At 53.3% G+C, this 20,087-nt stretch overlaps 1 protein-coding gene across 1 annotated transcript; it reads right to left on the reverse strand.

Moving 5' to 3' along the window:
- Nucleotides 1-649: 649 nt before the first annotated feature.
- HEATR3 (HEAT repeat containing 3) lies at nt 650-18,580 on the reverse strand. The gene is made up of 15 exons (XM_036440665.2): nt 18,288-18,580; nt 18,020-18,192; nt 16,865-16,952; nt 14,788-14,900; nt 12,720-12,829; nt 11,357-11,497; nt 9,495-9,772; nt 6,750-6,840; nt 6,513-6,673; nt 6,210-6,292; nt 5,212-5,348; nt 4,908-4,996; nt 4,635-4,778; nt 3,689-3,865; nt 650-1,346 (listed from the first exon to the last, which is right to left on the reverse strand). Exons 1-15 carry the CDS (start codon nt 18,423-18,425, stop codon nt 1,224-1,226), a joined length of 2,046 nt encoding a protein of 681 aa, XP_036296558.1. The 5' UTR covers nt 18,426-18,580; the 3' UTR covers nt 650-1,223.
- Nucleotides 18,581-20,087: the final 1,507 nt, after the last annotated feature.

Consider the following 20,087-nt stretch of genomic DNA (forward strand, 5'->3'; position numbering starts at 1 on the left):
GATGAAGACATAAATTTCTCTAATAGGGCAAAACTTGAGAATCTTTTACGCGACACCACATTTCCTTTTGGTTAAATAGTAAAATGAAGGTGTACTTTTAACTCAGAAGAAGGGACAAGAGTAAAAGACATGTTGGACCTTGACATCTTCAGTGGCTGGTCCCAAGGAAGCAGGAAGCAGGCCCCGGGGTGAAAGTGGAAAGAGGGACCCCTTAACGCCCAGGCATGGCTCAGTGGTTGAGTGCTGACCTAGGAACCAGGAGGTCACGGTTCTTCTTCCTTTTAAACGTTGTATTGGAAACTTCAAGTCCTCTCCCCTTCACCTAGTTTTACAGCCAGCTTGTCAGTCTCTACAGAAAACCCCGCTAGGATTTTTATCGGGATTGCCTCGGACCTGCAGATGGATTTGGGAAGAAATACCATCTTTCAATCCATGAACATGGTAGATTTCTCCCCTCATTCAGGTTTACTTTCTCTCAATGTTTTATAGTTGGCGATGTTTCAAGGATACTGAGTCATGCTGAAGGTTCCTGCTTAAGTCTCGGTTCTAATACCTCACACGTATTCACAACAATGTCCACTAGCAAGCAAATGCCCAGAAACAGGACTACCTTGTATTTTTAAAAAGATTTTGTAAGACACAAAGCTTTTTATTAAAAATTTACTTATTTAAAAATATTTCCCTCCAGTTCTGATGACATATCAAATTAAAGAGTTACAAAGCAATACGCAGAGCTGACCTGTTTACACAGAGGGTGATAATGACCTCGTTAGCCCTTCTGTACATCCTACAGAATAGTGGAATACAAATTCAATTCATTCACTTAACAAAAGGCAGACATAATTGATATACTTCATACCAAAAATCTTTTATAAAGCTTGTCTTTAAGTTAAAAATGCAGCCAATATAAAATGATAGACTTAAAAGAGCATCCAGGCAATGCTTGTTTTCCTGTATTTTTTCAAAATTGAGTCAAGTTTCTACTCTGCTCACCGAGCACCACCTGAGTCCTCGGTGCTCCCCGCCTCCGTGTCCGTGCCTGAGGCGGAGAGCGTGAGACGCTGATCCCAGAGCTCCGGGAAGGACGCGCCCCTGACAGGCCCCGAGGTCCTGAGAACCTCACGGTCACACATGGAACACAGACACTGACAGCGGCTTTTGGAAACAGGCCCCACCAGGGAGACCTGGACACGTGGGGACAAGGACTGCTCTCTCTCAGCGGGTCAAGCAGCCAGTCTCTTCTCAACCGTCTCCTGGTAAGCGACAAACCTCCTCAAGTTCGTCTTCACGTTGTCGAGGACGCACAGCTGGTCTGGGCTGTACCTGCCTTTCCCTTCTTTTCGGATCTGCCAAAGGAAACCACAAATGAGGTGGTGTCAATTACTAATACCTGTACATACAGGGGAAGATGGCGTGGCGAGGCTGGGCGCAGAGAGGCTGGTGCTGCGGTGAGGCGTGGGCTGCGCCGGGGGCCGCCCGCAGCTGCTCGGAGCTCCCCGCGGCGCTGGCCCGGCCGCGGCTGCTCGGACGCAGGTAAAGGCCGCCGCTCGGCGCCTCCCTCCGGGCCGGTAGCTCCGGCCGCGCATCCTCGGGGGCCGAGGCCGTGCCGTCCCTCTTGCTGCTCCGGCGCATCCCTCCCTCCGTCCCGCTCCCTTGGTCTCTCCATCTCCTCCTCTCGCCTCCGCCCAGTTCTCGCTTCTCGCCGACACCCGGCCCCGCATCCGCGTCCGCGAGCCGTGCCGCCCCATTCCCGCCAGGAGGGCGGGAGGGCGGGAGGGGAAGTAATCTCAGGGCTGCGGGCGCCACGGCCTCATAATCCCGCGAGGAAGACATTGGACACCACCCCGTCTCCCCTTGCCCCCCCCCCTTTTTTTTTTTTTTAGATTTTGGTCTTTCTAATCGTCAAGCATTTTTTTTTTAAGTATAGTTGACATATATAATAAAAAAAAAAAAAAAAAAAAAAAAAATACCTGTACATACAGAAAGCGTTTCGTTTTGCGTGTATTTATTTTCAGGATCAGATAGCTGCTGGAATTGGGTGAAACATTTTCACTTTTTTAGTTTATTTTTTATTGTTGAGATTATTACAGATGTCTCTCTTCTTTCCCCATTGGCCCCTCCATCCACCCATTCTCACCCTGCCTCAGGCCTTCAATCCTATTGTCTGTGTCCATAGGTCATGCATATATGCATAGATGATCTTTGTATAATCTCTTCCCACCCCCACCCCCTTCCCTCTGAGGATTGTCAGTCTTCCATTTTCATGCCTCTGATTCTATTTTATTCACCAGTTTATTCTGATCATTAGATTTCTTATTTAGTTATTTTGATTTTTAGATGTAGTTAATAGATATGCATTTGTTGCCTATCTTTTTTATCTTTTTCTTCTTCCTCTTTATAAAAATACCTTTCAGCATTTCATATACTACTGGTTTGGTGATGATGGATTTTAACGTTTTCTTGTCTGTGAAGCTCTTTATCTGACCTTCAGTTCTAAATGATAGCTTTGCTGGGTAATCTTGGTTGTAGGTTCTTACTATTCATCACTTTGAATATTTCTTGCCATTTCCGTCTGGCCTGCATAAATTCTGCTAAGAAATCAACTGACAGTCGTATGGGCATTCCTGTGTAGGTAACTGCTTTTCTCTTGCTGCTTTTAATATTCTCTTTGTCTTTTGCTCTTGGCATTTTAATTATGATGTGTCTTGGTGTGGTCCTCTTTGGATTCCTTTTGTTTAGGATTCTCTGTGTTTCCTGGACTTGTAAGTCTATTTCTTTCACCAGGTGGGGGAAGTTTTCGGTCATTATTTTTTTAAATAGGTTTTCAGTATCTTGCTCTCTCTCTTCTTCTGGCACCCCCATAATGCGAATGTTGGTACGCTTGAAGTTGTCCCAAAGGCTCCTTACACTATCTTCATATTTTCGGATTATTTTTCTTTTGCTCTTTTGGTTGGGTGTTTCTTGCTTCTTCATATTTCAAATCATTGATTTGACATTCAGAATCCTCTACTCTACTTTTGAATCCCTGTACATTATTCTTTATTTCAGTCAATGTATGCTTAATTTCTGACCTGTCCTTTTCCAATTTTTTTTGGAGATTTCTAGAAGATTTCTGAATAACTTATAACTATGGTTTTGAACTCTATATAGAGTAGTTTGCTTCCTCCCATTTCTTTCGTTTGTCTCCACATTTTGGCTGCTTCCCTGTACACTGGGGAGAGCTGCTATGTCTCCTTGTGGAGTGGCCTTGTGTGCTGGGTGTCCTACAGGGCCCAGTGGCTCAGCCCCCAACTCACCTGAGCTGGGAGCTCTAGGCGCACCCCTCTGTGGGTTGAGTACTGTTGTTGTCGTTGAGCCTTGATCGCTGTTGGTGTCACTGGGAGGAATTGACCTCCAGGCCACTTGGCTGTGAGGACCAGCTATGACCACAGTGGGAGCTGCTGGGCAGGAGACACCTCTATGGAGCAGGACTTGCTTCAGTGGGGCTTTGGTGCTAATGAATGTGCAGAGCTGTAATCTGGTATGGTCCGACACTGGCCACTGACTGAGCTCGGGGAGCCTGAGCGGGGATGCAGCCCGCAGCACTCAGCCTGGGCCCCGGGGCTCCAGGCTAACAGGCTGGCAGGGACCACCCGCCCCTTCCCCAGGACGCTGAGGCGGAGGCATTCTGACCCCGCCGGCCTCTTACCTTCATCTTGAAGACCGGCTGGAACTCCTTCAGGGCAGACAACAAACGGATCTGCACCGAGGCCCTCTCAGCTTCGCTGCCGTCGGCGAACACGTCGAAGAGGGCGTCCAGGGCCTCTCCCACCACCACCAGCGAGGGGTCCTTGGTGGCCACCTCCAGCAGGAAGCACCCGATGGTCTGCGGCCGACAGAACACACTGTCACCAGCGCTCAGGGCCGTTCCCGAGCACCGCCTCACGGGGCAGCGATTGGTGCACGTTTCACATCGAACGCCGGGTGAAGGAGAGCTTTTACAACACTTAGAACACGTTTATAAATATAGGAGTAAAACGTCAGCAAGACAAATGAAACGTGTTAGAATTTATATTCATAAATAAAACGAGTTAAGGTCTATATGAAAGATTGATTTAGAAAATTATTAAGTTTTCCTGGCTCCCTCAAAAGGCTTTCCCTGTGGTGTAAAAATGCACAGAAATGTTACCTGTAACAAAACCCTACTTTTTAAAGCATAAGAAACACTCACAGCAAAGACAGAAACTGAACACAACAGTCTCAGGTGGCTCTGCTGTGCTGGCCTCAGACACCTACCTCGCCGCTGCCCGCCAACGGCAGCCCTCCCCCCGCAGATGCCGGAGCGCACGGCGTGCGGTCAGCGTCCAAGGGCAGATCTAGTAACCAGGCGGGAGAGGACATGCTAACAGCTCCAAACTGGCTCCACTGTGACCGCGGGACAGTCTGCTCAGTGCTCGGGCCTCGGTTTCCATCTGAACGTGCGTCCTTGCTAACCCTCAGGCAGTATTTTCACTCACCCCTACTCAGCAGCGTGCGCTTCACTAACGCCCTCCAGGGAGCAGCTTCCCTATATGAGCTCGTCTCATGCTGCCCACCGACGTTTCTGACGCCCCCCCCCACTCCACTTCAGCATTTCTGGTTGGAAGCCATGTTACCTTGAGCGTCTCAAGTGCACCATCTTCTTTGGCGAGGACGCTGCCCGTGATCCCCAAAATGCTGACCACGTTCACCCTCACGCCAACGCTGCCGCTCTGGATGCCGGCTCTGCACAGCGTCATCAGCTGGTCGGGCGTCATGCACTGTCAGAGGAGACAAACAATGAAGGCAAAGCTCACCAGCGCCACAGCACGTGCAGCCTGGCTGAGCATCCCCCAGGCTGCCTGTCCCGAGAACAGCAGCTCCTGGTGAAGAAGAACCACACATCCCACCTGAGCGATGTTCTTGGCGGCCATGGTCTGCAGGAGGGCCCTCAGGGCGCCGCTGATGGCCTCCAGGAAGTCCGAGTGCTCGGCGAGGTCTGAAACAGAGGGGTGTGAGGGCTTCTCCAAGGCCCCGGCCCTGAGCAGAGGGGCGATCCAGACCGAGCGCAGGAAGGGGGACAGGCCATTGCCATGAGCACGCTGTGACATGGGAGCCGAGCTCCTGGGAAAGCCCGCGAGACGGCACACTTGATTCTGAAACGACCGTGACAGGGTGTGTTCCCCGTCCCGCCCTCAGAGTCTGGTGACTTACCTGGCTGGGAGAAGAGCAGGGTGGACAGGTGCTGCGCCAGGGCCTGCAGGGCCGGCGCCCCGCCCAGGTGCTCCACCTCCAGCAGGGACACGAGGCTCTGCAGACACACGAGGGCCCGCCACTGCACCGTGTTCATCCTGCAGGAAGCGGTAGGGGGAGAAGGCCGTTTGCTGCTCTATCGGCGCCCCCCGGAGCCCGGCCCATTGCTCCCTGCGCTCCGGTGCCGGCTCAGGCTCAGGGGCAGGGCTGGCAGCCAGCAGACCCCAAGCACACTGCCGAGCCTCCAGGCCCGGAGGGCAGCCCCTTTCCGGGGCACAGGCACTGGCTTTAGGAAACTGCACCCGCAGCGTCTTTCTGTCCAGCTGTGACTGGGACCTCCCTACGGGCGGCACATCAATCGCATCCTGTGAGACAATGTTTACAGCCAGCGATTGTGCAGCCGGTGAGACAAGCACCCTCCCAGCTGGTGACTGCCCTGCCCTGCCACGCCCCCCTCTCACTGAAGGCCAGTCACCAGGCCTGACTTTACAGGAAACAGTTCCTTTTCTCACAGGTTTACCACCTATGTATGCATCCCAACAAAACAGCCTGGCGGCACCTGCTTCTGAACTTGGTAAAAACGGAATCAGCCCGGCTCAGTGGCTGACCTGTGAACCAGGAGTTTATGGTTTGGTTCCTGGTCAGGGTTCAGGCCCAGGTTGCAGCTCAATCCTCCATGGGGGCGTGCAGGAGGCAGCCGGCCAAGAATTCTCTCTCCACTGATGCCTCCCTTTCTGGCAGGCTGCTAGGGACAAGATCTAGCTTGGATCCCATACTGCTGCCTGCATTCCACTGAGTGACAATGCCAAATGCACGGGCCCATCCTGCCGCTGATGGTCCCTGCTGTGCACACGCCTCTCCAGGGCACACACTCGGGAACCGGGGGCACCTCCCCCCGAGTGGTCCACCTTTCGCAGCACAGCGGCGACGAATGGTTTTGAAAACGGACAAGGTCTTACTTTCTAACCAGAGGCTTCCACGTGGGGCTCCTGGAACACACGTCCACCGCAGCGCTGCTGGGAAAGGCAGTTTTCTCAAACACCTGGACTTAGAAAGGCGGAGGGCAGATGTTAAAGAGAAGACTCTTCCCACAGCGCCCCCTACAGAGCCAGCGCGGCAGGCAGCTAAGGGAGACGGCCCTCAGCTGGGGCTGCGTCAGCCCTTTCCAGGCCTGCATTCTGCCCAGGGTGAGCTCACTGCCCTGCACACAGCGCAGCCCCAGGCCTTCTCCGCTGCACGGTGAGCCCGGCCGGAGCCAGTACCTTCCCGGGGATGTGGAGGTTGGTGAGGGCGGCGTGCGTCTCGTGGGAGAGGCAGAGGGGAGACAGGAGCTGCCCCCCACCATCGCCGAGGGAACTCTCCATGAACGCCTCGCTCTCGTCGCTGCTGGAAAGCTCTTCCTCCCACTCGTCGTCGGAGGGATCTGTGGAGAGAGAGCAGGGCTGGGTCGGAGCAGGGCCGGCGGGGCTGCGGGGCCGGGGAGCGGGGCGGGGACGAACCTTCGCTGCAGCACACGTTGACGATGATCTCCAGCGCCGTCTGCTGCGCCGTCAGCAGCGCCGTGGCCTCTCTCAGCTCCTCGTTAGTGGGCTAGGGAACCAACAGCGGCTCTCAGGGCGGGAAAGCGTTTTTTCACATAAATGTTTTCATTGATGTCAGAGAGGAAGGGAGGGGGCAGAGAGAGGAACATCCATGATGAGAGAGAACCATTCATCGGCTGCCTCCTGCACGCCCTCTACTGGAGATCAAGCCCACAACCCGGGCCTGTGCCCTGACCGAGAATGGAACTGTGACCTCCTGGTTCACAGGCTGACACTCAATCAGCTAGCCTGAGAGACGGAGAGATCCTCAGGCCCGTGAACTGAATTCACCTGAACCTTAGCCGGGTATGTTCAGAAGCAGTGAGCACACTGAGATGAAACAGCGGTCACATCAGACCGGCGCTGACACAGGACAGGGACAACCCGCTGTCAGACCCGATGTCTCCTCCGGAAGCCGGCACTCCCAGACCTCCCGCAGCCCTTCCACCCGGAGTCACTGAGGAGTGGGGTGGTGCTTCCCGCCCCTGAGGAGGCAGGAGGCCTTCCTTTCCCGAGAGAGGGGCTTCCCTGGCCCCAGGAGAGAGTTACCAACCTTGTCAATCACCATTCTGAGGAGCGGGATAGACTACACGACCTCAATTCACACAGACCCATGGAAAGTGAACGGCTACACGTACATCCCAAAACCGTGCGTAAGCCGAAATTCACGTAAGTTTTATTGTCTGAATGGCAGACGCACTATAATTTATTAAGCATTTCACTAGTGTGGAATATTTCAGATTACTTGGGACATCTTATTTGTCAGGTTTATGGGTCAGAGCTTAAAAACTAGAGACCTGCCCGGCTGGTGTGGCTCAGTGGTTGAGTGTTGACCTATGAACCATGAGGTTGCTGGTTTGATTCCCAGTCAGGGCACATGCCCAAATTGTGGGCTGGATGCCCAGGAGGGGGCGTGCAGGAGGCAGCCAATGGATAGTTCTCTCTCACCAATGTGTCTATCTCTCCATCCCTCTCCCTTCTCTCTAAAAATCAAGCAAACAAAATAACTAGAGTCGGTGACAGCCCTGGAACATATATCCTCCCTTGCTATCCTCCAGCCTCTTCCTGTGCGACGTGACTGTGATCTCGAGCCACGCTCTGGAAAAGTAAAGGCCAGTGGCCAGCTGGAGAGATGCAGCTTAGCTGACATTTGTATTGCTTTTCTCGCCGGCAAGAACGAGTGTAAAAACCATTCCTCTTCGCTGTGAGTACGCTATTCCACCAAACAAAGTGTGTAAATGAGACAGGCTGTGCGGGCTCTCACCCACCGAAAAAGGCAGATCTGCCTAGAAGCATCCGAGGGAACTTCTGCCTTTCCCTGCAGCTCTCCTCTCAGAACAGTTCCCTGCTTCTCACTGTCACCAGTGACAGAGGACCACTCCAGAGCAACGTTATGACAGCAGAGACCTGCTCCAGAACGTGGGGGTGGGGGAGTGGGAGCATCGATGAGAACGGACAGTGGTGATAGCTGGCCGCGGTGGGCGGGGCAGCGAGGCCTGCTTCGCCCGTGTTAAAACCAAAGGCTGCGCTGCTGCTTTACACCCTGTGCCGGCAGCTTCTCACGATAAAGGCTGCGGCTGCAGGCTCTGGTTCTAAAGGCCTCGGGCGGTGGGGAAGAGCGGAGCGGACGGACTATGCATCTGTATTCCGGGCACGCACTAGCACGATAGCTGGCAGCCGCCGGGCACCTGCACACTGGCTGGCCAGCTGGCATGTTAATCACCCAGTCGACTCAGTTATGTCAACAGACTTCAAAACGCACGTTTCTGTTATAAGGAAACACTGCACTTGATAAGCAGCAAAGTTCTATTTGAAAAGAATACTTAGGGGAGTGAATCTCTAACTACCAGGTAAGTATCCACACTTTCCATTGCTTTTCAGAGAGGAGGGGGGATGAAGAGGGAAAGAGACATCGAACGGCTGCCTCCGGCACGCACCCTGGACTGAACCCGCCGCCAGGCACGTGTCCTTGAATGGAACTGACCCTGAGTCACCTCAGTCCGCGGGCAGACGCCCTCACCACAGCGGCAAATGGCCAGGGCGGCACTCTATGACGTGCAAGAAACTCAAAGGCAACGTCCACCCCACACCTGACCAGCTTTGCACCTGACAGCTACTCAGGGGCTAGAACAGGAGCCTAACTACAGTTTTCTGCTGACCACCGCTGACTCATGCTTTGGAGACTGTGAACACAACCAAGCGCTACGCTGACAGGCTTCTTTCCAGGCTCGTTTCCACGGGGACTCTCACTGGGCACGGCATCACCAAAGCCCAAAGGCAGGCGCAGCCTCACGGTCCGTCGTCTGACACGGAGGAGGACAGCTGGTCTGAAGCTGGACAGTGTGGGGCGTCCGTGCCTCTGCCAGCTCAGGCCTCCGCCCCTCCGCAAGGCTCCAGCTCAGGCTCCTGTGCCTCCGGCCTCCAGGCCCACAGCCCACCGGCTGTCACCATGCTGGCACAGCCCAGCCTCTAGGCGCCCAGGTGCCTGTCCAGAGTGCTGACAGCCCCTCCCGTCCTCTGCTCTACACCACAGCTCCCGGGGGGCCGGGGCCCAGCCTACGGTCCCAACACCGGCACGCCAGCAAGCCACTACCGTGTGCCTCTGAGGCTGGCTCTTGAAAGAAAACCTCTGTGACCCACGTGGGAAGCACCGACCCAACTCACCGGAAGCAAATCCGAGATCATGGTTTTCCTCCGGACCCTCCTCCTGGGAGGAGTCTCCTCCATCTCGTCGTCCTCGGTCAGCCCCACGCCGTTCGCGTTCTCCGACCTTTCCTCGGTCTCCGCGGCGGCTCTCAGCCTCTGTGTCTCGGCCTCCTTCATCTGAATGACCACCGCGCCGGCGTCCATGTCCAGAACCTCCGATAAGATCCTGAGGATGGCGCTTATGATCTCTGCTTGACTCTTGGACGGAATAACGTCCTTCAGGTTCCAAACGGTGCCTGGGAAACACGAGCGCAAGGACAAGGGAATCGCCTGTGAACTCTTTGGTTAATTTTGGTTTCCACAAGACGGGTTCTCTGAGCTCAGCTGTAATTTCAAAAAATCTTGATCCCTCTGCCTTCGTCTGATTTCTGGTAAATGGCAGGAACTGAGCAGAGGCAGCTCCTGTTACTAAGGCCCTTGCCACCTCTCCCTCCTTGGCTCTCAGCCCCTCCTCTGATAGGCCGCCTCCCAACAGCCCAGGAGCACGATCGAGTTTCTCTGAAAATGATAAATTCATTTGCCTCTTTCTTTCATCTTAACCTGAGCTGCTCTCTGAGGCAGCTGCTTATATTCCAAGGGTGGAATGGAATGTACTAAAAATTCCAAGGTCTCACGCACAGACCAATCATGCAGCACGTTATCAAAATAGAACAGGAGCTACCATTAAGTACTTAGGCCAACTGTTTAAAACGTGACGGTTGCCAGGACCGGTTTGGCTCAGTGGATAGAGCGTCAGCCTGCAGACTCAAGGGTCCCAGGTTCGATTTCAGTCAAGGGCATGTACCTTGGTTGCGGGCACATCCCCAGTAGGGGGTGTGCAGGAGGCAGCTGATTTGATGATTCTCTCCCATCGATGTTTCTGACTCTTTATCCCTCTCTCTTCCTGTGAAAAATCAATAAAATAAAGGAAGAAAAAAAAAAAAGAATAAAACGTGACTGTAAAAATGCTTCCTGGGTACACACCCAAAAGCATGGAAAGCAGGGGTTCAAACAGGTATTTGTATCCAAATACTCATGGCAGCATTACTCAACAGCCAGAAGCTGGAAGCAGCCCAAGTGTCCATCCACAGGTGAATGGATAAACCAAATGTGGTACATACAGTATGGCCAGTGTGACTCAGTGGTTGAGCACTGACCTATGAACCAGGAGGTCATGGTTTGATTCCCGGTCAGAAGCACATGATTGGGTTGCAGGCTGGATCCCCAGTGAGGGCCGTGCAGGGGACAGCCGATCAATGATTCTCTCTCATCATTGATGTTTCTATCTTTCCCTCTCCCTTCCTCTCTGAAATCAGTAAAAAATGTATTTAAACGTCTTGATGCCCACAGCTCATTTCTGATCTTCCCGGTTCATAAGGGGACCCTGAGAGCAGTATTTCTCATCAAACAACAGTCTCTGTCACACTGAAAACAAGTTGACTCTAGGAGGCTTCCCGGCTATGCATACCGCTTGAATTCAGGGTCTCTACTTCAATATTAAAAATTTCAAAACAGCCCTAACTGGTTTGGCTCAGTGGATAGAGCGTTAACCTGTGCACTAAAAGGTCCCAGGTTCGATTCCAGACAAGGGCATGTACCTTGGTTGCAGGCACATCCCCAGTAGGGAGTGTGCAGGAGGCAGCTGATCGATGTTTCTTTCTCATTGATTTTTCTAACTTTCTTTCTCCCTCCCTCTCTGTAAAAAAATCAATACATTAAAAAAAAAAATTTCAGAACAGCCATAACAAGCACAGATTGGATTCGTGAAATCAAGGAATGTCAGCCTCCTATTGCTACCACAAGTTATGAAAAGCGCCCTGTCACAGCCAGCTGAAGTTTACCTGCCACCAGTGTCTTCAACAGGATGTACGCCATGGAACTGGCAGGAGCCCGCATGGCGGCTTCCAGCACCTGCAGTGCGGGGGCACCGAAGGCCCTCAGCAGCTCTGGGTTATCCTCAGTTACCGTCTGCAAACAGTACGCTAGGAAGACAGGAACGGAATGCTCACCAACATGAATTCTGCGGGGTAACTTACACCCAAATAACCATTTAACCCCTCCCCTGAATTCAAATCTCGGACAAGACTGAAGACACGAAAATAGAAGTGACGTTTTTCTTTTAAAAGCTAAGAGCTAACTTTCTTGAAACTCTCATTGTGATAAAAACCGTCCTCAGAGGTTAACCTGCCAATTTCCTCGTTCCACTGTTTATAAAACTGCGTTTGCTCAGTCTCCCACTTGCCAGAATCCATTTTAAGAAAAAGATTTTAAAAATTTCCCAGTATTTGTCCCCACCTCCCTTTTTTCTTTTCTGTGCTCTTAAAAGTCCCCTTTGAGCCCAGAGAAACATCCTTCGGGGGAATGTGCTCTGTCCCGGTCAAGAGAAGGCAGAGTTAAATAAAGGATGCATGCCAGTGTTATGGGCAGAAAAGGCATGCTTTCATCAATTATAATATTTCTCCATTCAAGGTCTCCAGTTCCCTTCTCCTACCTCACCAATGGCTCTCTAACCCCATGGCAGGAGGCGGGAGGCGGGGCAGCCTTGCCATCCCAGGGAAGGGAAGCAGGCCTGCGAGAAATTTAAATCATTTGCTTTCCTCTCAAAAAAAAAAAAAAAGCCTGACTTACAGTTTTATGCTAAAAGTAGGAGACAGCAGCCTGGCTGGTGTTGCTCAGTGACTGAGCACCAAGAGCACCATGAACCAAGAGGCCACCGGTTTGATCTTGGTCAGGCGCAAGCCTGGGTTGTGGGCTCGATCCCCAGGAGGAGTGTGCAGGAGGCAGCTGATCGGTGATGCTTCTCTCTCAGCAATGTTTCTATCCTATCCCTCTCCCCTCCTCTCTGCCTAAAAATCAAAAAAGCATGTTTTTAAAAAAGCAGGAGATAGTGATCCAGGTGTTTAAATAGGTGCAGATTCTGATGACCTTTGGCTGGAGGCTTGGCAGTGGAGGGCCACTGCTTCTCCGGGAATGGCAGACGGGAGCTCAGGAGGCGAGGCGCCTGCGAGTGGGAACAGCAGACGCCACACCAGCTCAATGAACTGCCCTCCGCCCTCTCAGCGTGCAGAGCAGGACAACTGGCTGTGTAAGTACTGACCACAGAACAGAGCTCAGCTAGGCACTGCACACGAGAAAATATGCTCTGTCTGAATAAGCAGCTTCACTGAGGCCACACATACGTAGGTCAGCCCGTCCTCCCCTTACCTGCTGAGACGGCCAGGTCCACGTTGGTGGGGAACCTGCTTAAGCACTTCAGGACGCTCTCCAGACAGCCTTCTCTGGTGAATATAGACACCGCTCTGCTGCTGCACTCACTGGGTTGGAGGGCGAAGAAGTTCTACTGTTCACATTTCCACATTAAGCAATCAACCACAGAAACTCATGGAAAGTCAGCCAGGTTTATAACAGAACCGCCATTTTTATGGACGAAGAAACCACTGCCACAGTGCTCTCTGGACAGGAACACAGCCGGGGTCTGCGTCTACTTCTGTCCCCGTGGGCTCTTTCTGGCCCCCCTCCCTGCACCCCGGCTTCTCACCGGAAACCCCTTCTTCCAGATGAGAGACCCAGCCCCAGAGGTGAGGGACCCGTCCCAGGACCACAGTGTGTTAGAGGTGGCTCCTGGGTCGGCCGGTGCTTCCCGCCGGGCCGCAGTGAATCAGTGAAAGGCCCCTGAGCTTATCCCCAAAGGCACGCGTTTTAAGGAAGCAGAATTAATTTCAGCCATTCTTTCTAGACTATTATAATCATAACAAGCAGAATCTGCAGTCTGCAATGGAGATCCTGCTATACTATTTTTAAAAATCGTTCTGTTAATAAAAGAACCAGAATTAGGGTTATCACTGCTATTAACATACGTACTATATACAGGGTAAACAGAGCTAACTGTAACAATGACAGCCATGTTTCCAGAGAAAGTATTGCCCCATACATATCACATGCACATGACAAACTAATAGCTAAGCTGGCTACGTCACTAAATCCTACGAACTGAAACATAGCCTGTCTGTCTTCCTCTCTCTCTCTCTGGTTACTGCACACTCTGTGAGCCTGCCCTCAGGAAGCTGCAGTCAGGTCAGCACAGTCAGGAAGGTAAGCACACATGCGCTGAGACAGTAAACATACGCATACATGTAAATATATTTACAACACAAACTACAAAGCAAACGTGGAAGTGGCAATGACACAGAGGCATCAGGAAAGAGATGACACAGGCATTAGGAAAGAGATCACCGAGGAGACCACACTTTCAGGCTCTTCCCGGAGAAATTTCTAGAGAATCTCCAAGTTCAATAATTCCTGTAAGTTAAAGGTTCGTGGCCCAGGTGGCTCAATGGTTGACCTATGAACCAGGTCAGGGTTCGATTCCCATTCAGTCAGGGCACATGTCTGGGTTGCAGGCAGGAGCCCCAGTATGGGGCGTGCAGGAGGCAGCTGATCCATGGTTCTCTCTCATCACTGATGTTTCTCTCTCTCCCTCTCCTTTTGTCTCTGAAGCTAATAAAAACATCTAATAAATAAAGTTACGTGGTGTACCACTGCTGGCTCCGCTGCCGTCTCCTCACATCGGCTCTCCCGTGCTGCTGGGGAGTGCGTGCACGGTTTCCCATGAGCCAAAGGCAAGCTCGGGCTGCTGTGTTGGAGCCTTTCAGATCTAACTGAACCTTGTCTTCTAAGAAATACCTGAGCTTTTAGGCCAGAAGTTACAATTGCTGCCAACTGAGCAGAAGGAACTCCGGCAGAATCTTGCTAAAAATGGAGAAGATAAAGTGGGTAGAGAAAAGGAGATCCAGGTTGTGTTTCTAGCCATTTTCACTCCTCAGAGCACGTGCACCCAGGCCCCAGCTGCTGGTCTGGAATGGAGCTCCTCCCAGACCCTGCTTCCCTGTCGCATGGCAACATCGGGTGTGTGTGTGTGTGTGTGTGTATGTGTGTGTGTGTGTGTCAAGCACCACCAAGCTGGGTGGTCCCATCCCGTTCCAGATGCCAGACCAAAGCAGCGACTGCGCTGGGACAACTGCCACTGAAGGGATCCGGGCGGTGGGGGGAGGGTGTGCGGTCAGTGCCAGTGGCCAAGACTCCCTGTATTTTGGTCAGTAGTTACGACCGGAGAGAAGAGAGCAGGAAAGCAGGAAGAGATGCCGTGATGAGGGAAGGGACTAAGTGGGAAGGAGGCCTCAGCACCTGACTTGACCGCCTACCCAGGGTCAGCATCCGGGCTGACAGGTGCCCCAGGGAGAGCAGAGCATCCTCGGGGCGGAGAGCACCTTACCAGATGTTCCACAGCACGTTCACCGCCTCGTTGGCTATGTTCTCAACAGAACTTCTGCTCTGCTCCTTCTCTTCCCGGGGAGGCGCCTCGTTTGAATCCAGTCCAGCGCTACACTGTAACCAAACATCAAAATTAGCACCTGGTTCAAAAGGACAATTAAACCAAACAGCGAATGATAGCCAAGAGTCCAATAACTAAATATCCGAAATTATAGTGCTTAACAAGCCTGCTCCCTTTTGGCAAGAGATACAGACAGGAAAGGGCCACAGTCATTGGACAAACTAGTGATAAGGCACTGCACACGGACATGAAAATGCAACCCTGGCCGGGTGCTCAGTGGTTAGAATGTTGGCCTGAGGACCAAGGAGTCTCCGGTTCGATTCTCAGTCCAGGGCATGTACTTGGGTTGCAGGATCCCTGCCCCTATCGGGGTGCATGTGAGAAGCATCCGGTTGACGTCTTTCTCACATCGATGTTTCTCTCTCTCCCTGCCTCCCTTCCACTCCTCCACTCTCTGTGGAAATCAATGGAAAAAATATCCTCACGTGAGGATTAGCAAAACAAAACAATGAAAATGTAAAATCAATATAAAGTATTTTATCTCATGTGATAAAGACAGTAAATAAGGCAAGGAAAACCAACACATGGCGAGATCGAACACCTACACAGCATCTTCTAAACCAGGCATCCTCAAACTTTTTAAAGTGGGGGCCAGATCACGGTCCCTCAGAGAGCTGGAGGGCCGGACTATATGAACTACTAATTCCTACTGTAACACCTCGGCTGCGCTCACTGCCCAAAAAACCTGGCGGGCCGGATCAAACTCCTCTGCGGGCCGCATGTGGCCCGAGGGCCGTAGTTTGAAGACCCCTGTAACGCAAAGCACGGGTCGAAGCACTTCCCACGCATTAAGTCACTAACCCTCACCACAACCCACGGAAGAGGAGAGGAACCACGATCCCGGTCTTCCACTGCCGGTAGGAAACTGAGGCACAGAGAGCTGCTGAGGGGTGCATGGTACGGGGTGCAGCTGGGACTCAGACCGGGCGCGCTGGCTCCAAAGCGGGTGCTGGGAACACCCTGGGAGCTGCGCCTCCAGCATAACCCACAGCGTCCCCTAAGCAGGGACTCTCATCCCGGCCCGGGAGGGGCTGTAGACCGACGAGTCTTACTGTGGGGCTGATGTGCGCTGTAGGAGGGCTAGCAGTGACCTTGGTTACTTCCTGCCAGGAGCAGCCCAGCCCAAGCTGTGACCATCAAAAATGGCTCCAGACTCTGCCAATGTCTCCTGGGGGGCAAACCCTCCTAGCGAACCCCTGCTTTACAAAGGAACAAGACGGTGCCTCCTCAGAACTGGATGACCTTGAGACAGCCCTGAGTGAAAATTACCATCAGGACAGCACGTGGATCGGAGGCACGCCAGGGAGAAAGGTCCTTGACCCCAGAATTCATATCATGCAAAAAAAGTGGGCATGATATTAAATCTGGGAACTTAGTCATCTTTCAGCAAAAAAACCCCAAAACAAATAGACCTTTTACAGATGCTAAGTGGACTGCTGTGAGGGTCTAACTGTGTGACAGAGCACCTGGTGCATAAAGAAGTAATGCTGCCCTGGCTGGCTTGGCTCAGTGGATAGAGCGTCGGTCTGCAGACTGACGGGCCCCAGGTTCGATTCCAGCCAAGGGCACAGGCCTGGGTTGCGGGCTCGATCTCCAGTAGGGGGTGTGCAGGAGACAGCCTATCAATGATTCTCTCTCATCATTGATGTTTCTATCTCTCTCTCCTTCTCCCTTCCTCTCTGAAATAAAGAAATTTAAAAAAAAAGAAGTAATGCTAATTATTTTATTGTATGAAGTTTAAAGTCTAAAGGAGTGTGTCTGTCTATTTCCAACCAGCACATACATGAAGGTAGTGGGGACCAACTAGAGACCCATGTTCCCAGGAAAAGAAACGAACTTCCCAGAGGATGTTCTGGGGGAGACACAATAACACCCAAGCGCTGACACAAACACACGCACACAGAACACTAAGTCTGTACCAAACGCTCCGTCTCACAGCTGTCCCCGGACGGCATACCTCCCGGAGCAGCGGGACCAGGGGCGTCATGATGTCCTTCGCCACCATGTCATCGCAGACCTCGAACCCTCCGCAGGCACTGAGGTTCCTGCAGAGAAGTGTAAGACACGGTTATTCTCAGAGCACATCACCACACACCAGGGAGCGCTCCAAAGAACTTCTGTTTCTAACCAGGATTAAGGTTTCCCAGGCGAAATTGCCTATTATTTGGTAAGATGTGGCAGAACCAACCCCTGGATTCCCACCTGTTCTGATCCCTGTCCTACACGTGGGTGTGCGCCCATAGGGATGGGGGGGGGGGGGAGACTTTCCCTATTTAATGCGCATAAATCCTAATCTGATGTGAGGGCACCCTGTCCTGGAACCCGCTGAGGACACCCCTGAAGCACCCCGGCCTGCTAAGTCAAAGAGTGGAGCACCATCCACAGAGGCGGGGCTAGGCCTACAAGCACTAACAGCTCCTCTGGCCCCCTCTGCAGTCCGCCGGCTGCACCACCAGAGGGCCCTTCTGGAAAGGAAGCCGGGATCAGGCCACTCCTGCTTAGAATGAACTGGTCCTTTCGCCCTGCACGCCAAGCCCTGTCCACCTCCCCAGCCTCCCCTCCCAGAAAACCCCGCTACCCGACTCACCCGCAGCAGCCTTCCACCCTGTAACCATGCCAAGGCCTCTGTGCCTCCCTTCTTTGCTGTTCCTCCCGCCTCCACCCCCCTTTCTGGCTCTCTCCTCCGTCAGCTGTCAACTAGAAGGCATCCACTTTAAAGTGCCGTTTCACCCCCAACTCGTCGTCCTCCTGGTTTTCTCCGGAGCACGGCTCGCTCTCCGCTGCCTGCACCCAGAGGCCCTGGCACAGGTAACCTGGGAGCGTTTCCCGCATCTCAGGACTCCGGAGGGTTCCCGGAGAGGGGACAGTGCGCGCTAGGCTCCGAGGGGAGGCCGCTGGGCAGGTGGAGGAGAGGCCGCTGGAAAGGGTAGGAGACTCAGGGGTCCGAGTTCAAGTCCCTCTTCTGCAAATGGGGGGAGGGGGGGTAGAGGAGGGGGAAAGACGCCTGGACGGCTCGGGGCGATCGCGCGCAGCCTAGGACGGGTGCGCGGGGGATGCAATGGGAGCGCCCAGGACCCCGGGCCCCGCCCGGCCGCCCGCCCTGCCCGCTCACCTGAGCGCGCCGGCCGCCGTCTCCCTCACCGCCAGGCTGGGGTCGAGCAGCAGCGGCCCGAGGCGGCGCACGGCGCCCCCGCGCGCCAGGCCCCGCAGCGCCGGCCGCTGCTGCACCAGCCGCGCCAGCCCCGCGCACGCGCACTCGCGGACCTCGGCGCTCGGGTGCTGGAGCTGCGGAGGGAGCGGGTCAGCGCGGGGGGCCGCCGCCCGCCGCCCCCGGCCCGCCCCGCCCCGCCCCGCCCGCGGACCCCGGGCCCGCGCCCCACCTTTTCCAGCAGCTCCGCCGCCGGCCCGTCGTCCTCCTCCAGCTCGGTCCCGTTCGCCGCCGCCGCCAACTCGGCCTGACAGTCGCCGGCGGGGGAGAACTGCGGTCTCTTGAAGCGCTTCGTCCTGCTCTTGCCCATGGCAACGGGGAGCCCGCGAGGGGCGGCAGCGGCAGCGGCGCGGCGGCGGCAGCGGCGCGGCGGCGGCCCCGCGGGCGGCAGGGCCTGGCGGAGCGGCGGTTCGCGCGGGGCTCACCTGGGCCGGCTGACGGCGGGAGCCCACATGGACCGCAGTGCGCAGGCGCGCGCCGCGTCGCGCGAGAGGAGGGGCTGGCGCCCGGAGCGCGCAGGCGCAGAGCGGGTGGGCGGGGCCAGACCTGGCTGAGGGGCGGAGTCCCGAGGAATTTCCCGGGAAGGCGGCGGGGTTTGAATGGTACTAAGGAACGCACCTCCCACCAGCTGGTGCTGTTGATGGCCACTGAACCTCGCCCAGTAATCAAATTTAATTTCCATAATGATCAAGTGGGGTTAAGGGTACCCAACTAGCAAGGCCACTGTGAGGCTTAAATGATGGAAAGCACCTAACACCAAGCCCTAGGTACAGTAGGCGCTCAAAAAATATTTACCGCGATGTTGTGGCCCTGGTGCCTACCACAACTCCTGACATAGACAAATCCGTTAATATTTTAGAATGGACTCGTTAAACAGTTCCTTAGCATTTCTGCCTCAGTTTCCTCATCCGTGATATGGAGATGTCAATAAAATATACCTAATGCAGTTATAGGATTGTTAGTGTTAAAGATTCCAAGAACACAGACTGACTGGCACATAATAAGCACCACTTTTGAGGCCAAATATCCTTTCTCTTGGCATGTAATCTACTCAGAAGTTTGCTTAGTTCAGATACAGACTGAATTCCCTCATGGCTATTTCAAGTGAAATGTTGACATTGGGTAAGGTTGTAACAGTGGGATCCTTTTATTTTTTTTTTAACTTTTAGGATGTAACAGATTTACTAAGCAGTGACTTTGTAGCCGAGTGCTTTGCATGAACTAACATGTTTAATGCCAGGGGTATGAACCCGGAAGATTGACCAGCCTTATACAGGGTTGGGCAAAAGCAGGTTTAGTCATTTGTATGGGCAATAATACAATAATAATAATACAAGAATAAATGTTTTGCATGCTCACAACTATATAAACCTACTTTTGCCCCAGCATGTATTTTATCTACCCAGGATAAATGAGGAAAGGAAAGCTGCAAGTAGCAGATCTGAGCTTTGAATCCAGCCTGGCATAGTCTGTTCCTAACCATAACATTGTAACTGCTCATGAATTAGGTCCAGCCACACGTGAACACTTACACATCCTTTTGATCTGACTTGGGCTCTGGTGCTGCCTGTCTTTACTAAGCCATTGGGATCTAAAGTCTCTTTGAAAACCTGAGACTGCCTGCCCCGCCTATAGAATCAGAGCAGCCGCCCCAGTGAATTCCTTCCTGGTAGCGGGGAAGCAGGGATGACAGTCAGGGCAGTGGTGAGGAGAAACTAACTTGGCCACAACCCTTGGGCCTATTTCAACCAGCGCGAAGGGTTGCTTGGAAAATGAATTGTTCTGCTAGGAGTAAAGGTATAAAAAACCTTTACAAAAGTTCCTTTCTTGGAGCCAATGGACTCCAAGGAGGCTGGCACCAGGAAATCCTCTCCAAATCATGCCAAGTATGTGCATGTACTCAACATATCTTCCTAGGGGAGAAGTTGCATGGCTTTAAGTAAAATACACAAAGTAGCTGATACCTCCAGAA

The sequence above is a fragment of the Pipistrellus kuhlii genome, unplaced genomic scaffold (assembly GCF_014108245.1).
Source record: "Pipistrellus kuhlii isolate mPipKuh1 unplaced genomic scaffold, mPipKuh1.p scaffold_m20_p_17, whole genome shotgun sequence".
NCBI lineage: Eukaryota > Metazoa > Chordata > Mammalia > Chiroptera > Vespertilionidae > Pipistrellus > Pipistrellus kuhlii.